This window comes from Camellia sinensis, chromosome 7, assembly GCF_055761805.1.
Source record: "Camellia sinensis isolate YWXY chromosome 7, ASM5576180v1, whole genome shotgun sequence".
Taxonomy (NCBI): domain Eukaryota; kingdom Viridiplantae; phylum Streptophyta; class Magnoliopsida; order Ericales; family Theaceae; genus Camellia; species Camellia sinensis.
This window is the reverse complement of record NC_138967.1, coordinates 26,584,789-26,591,883: the sequence shown is the minus strand read 5'-3', so window position 1 is coordinate 26,591,883 and position 7,095 is coordinate 26,584,789. Positions and strand designations below refer to the sequence as shown.

The window sequence follows — 7,095 nt, the reverse complement described above, 5'->3', positions numbered from 1 at the left end:
GGAAGACATTCAACTGATGACAAATGAAGCTTGGGTCGATGCCGGGCATGTCGTAAGGCGTCCAGGCAAAGGCCTCCAAATTGGAAACCAAGAAGTTGATATAATCCATCCGCTCGGCGCTAGACAAGGATGATCCCAAGAGAAAGAATTTAGTTGGATCGTTCTCGTCAATGCGCACTTCCACCAAATCTTCGACCGATTTTTCCTCGGCCTTTCTCCCTACGTCTTCAAGGACTTCTTTACCCTCGGGCCCCTCAATCATTTGGACGAACCCTTTGGCCACTCGGCTGCCATTTACCACAACGAAGCATTGTTTTGCCATTACCTGGTCCCCTCAAACTTCCTCTATTTGTCCGCTTGGTGCCGGAAAGTGCATGACTTGGTGGAAGGTCGAAGCAACTGCTTGCATGGCGTGCAGCCAACCCCTACCTAAGATCAAGTTGTAATTCGATGGAACTTTGAGCACCCAGATCTCTACTTGCTTTACGACCGATCCCCCTTTGACTGGAAAAATAATCTTTCTGATTGGCCATTCTGGCTGTGAGTTAAAGCCGACCAAAGGGGACGTTGCGGGGGCCAAGTCCTTGTCTTCCAACTTCATTTGTTTAAACGCGTCATAATACATAATTTCTACCGAACTCCCCTGATCGATCAAGATTCTCTTGATGTCAAAGTCTTTGACGCAAAGAGTGACTACTAAAGCATCACTGTGCGGCATCTGAACTCTTTCCAAGTCCTTGGTCGAGAATGAAAGGATGTCCCTTTCTTCGGACTTTCCCTTCTTCACAGCGGGCTGAACAGAGAGCACTTCCCTCATGTGCTCGGCCTTCTTGATCATCCCTCTCAGCTCGCAGACCCTGGCCGGTTCAATGATGCCGTGGATGACGTTGATTACACCTTGCAGGGACGCTTCTAGGGCGGCCAAGCCGTTTGGCTCGGCTTGGTCCGCTAGCGTGGCCTTGATGCCCCCATCTATGTATTGGTCAAGATGCCCTGCTGCCACCAACTCCTCTAAGTGTTGTTTGAGTGGAAAGCAGTCCTCTGTTCGGTGCCCCCGTTCTTCATGAAAGGTGTAGCGATATTTTGAATTGAAGCCCCTCTGCGCGCTCCCCAACTTGGCCGACCAACGGATGAAGGGTTCACCTCGAATCTCGCTCAAAATGCGATAGATGGGGATTTTAAATACCGTGGTGATTCCAGTCCGTGCCTTTAATTTTCTTTTGGCATCCTCCGCTGCATCACGGGGAGTGTCAGCCCGGTCGTTTTGGCGACCCTTGTTTCTGTCATCACGGTTTGAACCATGGCGCTGATCTTTTGACCGGTTGTTTGGGCGGTTATCCTCCTGCCCAACCGAGTGAAGTTTCCCCGCCACCCTTCTGTCTGCCGCTACCGGATTAGCCTTCTCGGTCGCGGAGGCGGCATCATCCTCTACACGAATGTGCTCATTGATCCGCTGCATCAATGACTCCATGGTTGTGGGTTGATGCATCGTGAGTGAATCGCGCAGCCTATGTCCGACTGGGAGACCTCGTTTGTATTGAGTGATTGCCAGATTGGTGGGGCAGTCGAGGATCTCATTGTAAGTTTCCCAGTATTTCGCATTGTATGCCTTCAACGAACATCCAGACTCCATCTTGACGCCTAGGAGATGGTCGACCTCCTTTGGCGTTCGTGTGTTGGTTTTGAACCTAGTGACGAAGGCTTCCGCTAGTTGCTGCCACCCCTCAATACTCCCCTTCGGGAGCCTTTCGAACCATTTCAAACCCAGCTCTCCCAAGCTTGCTAGGAATATGATGCACATCAAGGCATCATTGCGCTGGTGTCCAGCCATTACTTGCCGGTAATGGCTCACATGCATGTACGGATCCGTCTTGCCGTCGTACAAAGTGAACTTTGGCTGGTGGAATCCGGCGGGGAGTGGTGTACTCTCAATCACTAGAGACAGCGGCGTGGCTGTAAGTTGCGCCAGCTCTTTGTCCACCAGCGCAGGGGCCATTACTTTGGGGGCTGGCATCGCCACTTCCTCATTACAACGAACTGGAGCGCTCAACCTCTGCAATGCCGGTACTCTCCGGGCCTCCCGACGGCGCGCCCTCTCCTCCAATACATCCCTCAAATCCCTGGAACGTGTGGAGAAAGAGGATCCCGACATCGGCGTCGGGCGTGAGGGGCGGTAGGTGCTGTCGCGAGAGAGAGTCCTGGCCTCTCTTTGGTCGGAATCTCCAACCCCATAGTTCCTGGTGATGGAGAGAGAGTGAGTCCTCCCCTGACGGCGACTGCTACTACGAGGGGACGGGGTGCGCTCACTGAGGTTGCCCTCTCCAGCAACACCCTTCCCTTTAATCTGGCGTTTCAGTAGCTCCATCTCTGCCGCCATCTTGCGAATGAGGGCATCTTGGTCCTTGAGTTTGTGCTCCAGGTGCTGTGCATGGGACTCCCCCCGGCGTCGGCGGCTCTCTAGACTCTGCGAGCAATCAGTACTCCTCCCGTGTTTGTCTCGCGCACCTCGCGAAGGAGTCTCTAGGCCCGCCATGGCTGGAATATTCGGAGGACCTTCTCTCAAGCGGACGTACTCAAGTGTGACACCATCGATGACAGACAGTGGGGCATCGCCGTTGTTGGCCATGGAAGTGGTCGAAGAAGCTCAAAGAGCAAGGGTTGAGTATCAAAGAATTCCCACAGACGGCGCTAATTGTATAGGGGCGAAATATCCTCTGCTTTCCGTACTCCTTGTACTCCAAGCTTCTATTGATGGCGTTTACCTGGCAACACGGAAACGGTGAGCTGCCCGGCGGTGGTGTACCGGATAGACCCTCCGACGATCAAGTCAGTCCACTAAAGGAAGGAGAAGACTGATAGAGAGAGTATTTTCTCTTGGGGGAAAAGTTGCATACCTCTAACGTTCGTCTTCCACCATATTTCTAGGCTGGCCATGCACCCTCAAAATTGCACGCGCACTACCTCTGCTGTCCTTCCCTGGACAGGTGGCAGTGCTCGCCTCCCACGACCTTACGCGTGTAAAGGCTTAGTCCTTCCACCAGTACACGCAGAACTGTCCAACGGTATTGAGGCGCGCGTGGAGCAGATGTCCTCTCCCTCGCGTCATTGGCCCAGGTGACACACCTGACCGGAGTACCACGACCGGCCTATCCCTACCGAGGAACTGTCACCACGGGCGCTCAACCGAGCTATGCCCCACCAGACTGCACCTTGGCGAAGGGGCAGAGGGGTGATGCTCATGGGTCGGGCTGGTATTGACCGGTTCATCGTGGCATTCCGGTCACGAGGCATGTCGGCCTCCGTCCGTTTTACCTTCATCCGAGGTTATCTGGAATCTGCCCATCTCGGCTAACCGGTCAGAGACATCCCTCACTTGTCCATAGTTTAGCCCGAGCTACCCGTACCCTGGTCTCGACACTTGGCTGTGTGCCCTACCAAATGTTTGTTAGTCGCAGCTCGGCCAGGCTTAATTCACGCCCGGTCAGCCGATCTTTTCGACCGAGCAAAACAGACCCACCGGGCGTCTCAACGGAGGAAATAGCACGGCGCCGTGAGGTCTGTCAGGACTCGCCCTATCTTAGCTCGGCCGTACTATCGGCGCAAATTTCCCCTCTCACTGCTTTTCTGGTTAGAATTGCCATTCCTTGGTTCGGGTCATTGTTATCAACAATGTAGCCACCAGGCATGGTGATGCCTGCTGCGAAGGTCACCGTTGCTATCAGTGTAGCCACTATCAAATCGGTTTCCTTCGATTTTGAGATGTTTGCGGGTACAAAGCCTTTTGCGAGTGCTTTCATAATAGATAGAGTTGGCTGTAAGAACAAAAACAAAAACTAATTATAAACGTAAAAAAATGGTAAATGCTAGTGTTTGAAGTTAGACTACTCAAATTACCCTTTCCTCTGTTCGAAATTTCTCTTGAAGACAGTCCCAAGCCTCTTTCGCTTTTTTAGCTTTAATGATTATTTTAAAGATCCTGTCTGAGACGCCTCGCTGGATTAGAGAAAGCGCTGCAGCATTCTTCCTTTGGTTCTCCTTGTCAGTCTCATCCTCGTTCCCATTCTCTACCGTATCCCACAAATCCATAGATAGAAATAGAGTTTTCATCTTCACATTCCAAAACTCGTAGTTCTCAGCATCAAAAATTGGAATTGTGGCCACCATGGAGTTTTAAGGATTTTCTTTCTTCACCTTGCACCTGATATTGCTTCCACAAACCAACAACTCTGATCCCAGATGGCAGCCTTTTGTGTAGGCCTATGTAACTTTAGTTGTTGTTTCAGTATTAGAATTGAACAAAACAACAAGAACTTGACCAGACTTTGGCAAGAAGAATAGAAGTAGATTTTTCAGCAGCAAAACATCAAGTATTTATACATTGATTCTTCACACCTTGATGTCTAAAGAAGTGTACAAAATATTAAACTAGTTTACATAACTTAACCACACATATCTATGGTTACAGCTGTCATGCAGAAAAAGTTAATTAATCACTATTTGTCAAAAATCAGATTGAATTGAAGGGCAAATGTGATATGTATGTATATACACACATTATTATTATTATTATTATTATTATTATTATTATTATTATTATTCTTTTTGATAATGCTACCTAACTGAAAAATAATTTAAAAAGTGCTTGAGAATAAAAAATGACTTAAATTTAAATTTGGTGTGGTGTGTGTAGGCACTCTATTTGACTGACTTTAAGATTTGAGTACTTTTTTTTAAACACCTGATGATAAAAATAAGAATATATTATCTCACAAAATTCTCAATAGAAATATAGAATTTAAGCTTTAATCCACTCCTTTATCCGTGTTGGCCAAAATGTTTTAAATCGGTTTTAACTTAAATTTTATAAATTTGACCCGTTAGAATATATTTTATTAATCTATTTATTTTTATTTTATAATTTTATATGTTGTTGTGTATTTTTTAGGTATTCATATATATTTACACAAATAATATTTTTATATATTATTATATTATAGAATACATAGTAAATTTATGCAATGCACAGTAATCTTTTGAAATCATTTCCTTCTCTACCGAATTTTTTTTTTTGAAATCATTATAAAATACATAGTAAATTTATATACGTTACAGTATTCATACATTTTCAATTCAAAATGCTACATTAGTAGCAGATACTTTAATTTTTTAACATGTATCGCTTTAGTAATATATTGTTATATTTGTTAGGAAAAAATTACGAAATTGTGTATTATTCTCTTATCAACTTAAGTTCAATACATGTATAAATACATGCCATATAAACAAGTGTCTTACATCGAACACTTTCAATAATAAACTAAGACTCGGCAAAACATCTCAATTACAAAAATAATTGTACTTTTTTTTCTCCTCACTGAAAAAATTACATTATTAAGGAAAAATGGATTTTAAAATTCATAATAATATGATATTGCCTCAAACTCTTACTTATCAAAACATTTTTATTACAATCAGTTATAATGGTGAACAAGAAGAAAAATAAAAAGATGGTGAAATAAAAATTATAAAAAATTTATTGTAACATGCTCCGCAAACAAAGTTAGAGGAGCTGAAGCAGGAATTGTGCTACCTGTTAAGAAGTTTAAGAAAAACAATGTACCTCATGCACATATTTTAGTCAAATTACAAAGGAAAAAAATATCAAATGATGCCCAAATATTATCGCAACAACTCAACGATATAGAAAGTAAGTACATCAAATAAGAAATTTCTAACAATTTTTGTCATATGCTAATTACTAACCGGTAACATAATAAATTATGTAATTTAATTTGATCGAAATATTAAAGTAGAATATCATACCATTTTCTTAAAAAAACTATTCTACATTTTCGATGTAAATGAAAATATATTAATGTCTAATGTTATATTGTTCATCATGCAAGATATTCGCAGCACATAAAACGAAAGTCAACAACTCTTGATATATAAAAATATATCACATACTGATATTAATGCATTTTTACACCATTAATATGCAATAATGGGTTCAATAAATTTGTATTATGAAATGAACTATTAAATAAAAGTGTGTAATTGTACAATTAATTTCATACATTCAATTGTATTAAAGGTATAGATTATATAGAAAATTGAGGTGAAAAGTTGATAGAAAAAGATTTTTGTAATACTACATATTTAAAGGGCTTTTTTATTATTTGTTATTTAAGATAAGATTGTGATTTTAACAATCTTAATGTTTATGTTTATAAAATTTCTCATTTATTAAATTTTTTAGCCAAGTATGTATTCATTTCTTGTTTAGTTGTATTTTGAATACAGATCAATTTACCTCTACAAGTTTTCATACTTTATATAAATATCACATATCAATTTAAGAGACAGGTATAATTACAGTATTAGCAGTTGATGAAAAATTACGTGTCACATGCAACACACGTGTCCAACTACTACTAAATTTAAAATTGACAATTAGGTAGGGACAATTTAAGAATAGAAAATGGTATGATAAATTATTAACACTAAATGAATTGTAGACTTTATACAGTATATAATAGTATAAATAAGGCATAATCATTAGATGCTTTTTATTTTATTTAAATAATGATACACAAATAGAAAATTTATATAGAATTTTCATACATAATAATGTGATTTAATATGCACATTTTATTTTAAAACAAAACATCTATAAAGATGAATTTATTTACAACAATAGAATTATTATATTATTCTTATAAAAAAAATGGTATGATTTTTATATGAATAAAGCTTGGGACCGCCAGTGGGGGTGCTGGGGGTCCTTTCTCATTGGTTGAAAAAACTGTTTTTTTTTTTTTTTTTTTTTTCTTTGTTTTTGGCCATTGGCAGCCCCCATGTGGCACTGGGGGTGCTGGGGGTGCCAAAATGCTGGGAGTCTCTAGCATTTCCGTTTTTATATATATTTTATTTTGATAAGGCACGTGCATCGTGCGTGATTGTCAACTGTGCAGCATAAGGTAATGGATTATGGGTAATACCCTTTTAAGAACAAGAGAGTAGGTCGCTTGATATGAGCTTTTGTTTGATTTATTTATTCATTTGCCTATCTCCCAAAAAAACAAAAAAAAAAAA

At 41.3% G+C, this 7,095-nt stretch overlaps 1 protein-coding gene across 1 annotated transcript; it reads right to left on the bottom strand.

Moving 5' to 3' along the window:
- Positions 1-334: 334 nt before the first annotated feature.
- Positions 335-1,471, bottom strand: LOC145795686 (uncharacterized). Its single transcript, XM_082880545.1, has one exon. It carries the CDS (start codon positions 1,469-1,471, stop codon positions 335-337), a length of 1,137 nt encoding a protein of 378 aa, XP_082736671.1.
- Between the last annotated feature and the right edge of the window lie 5,624 nt (positions 1,472-7,095).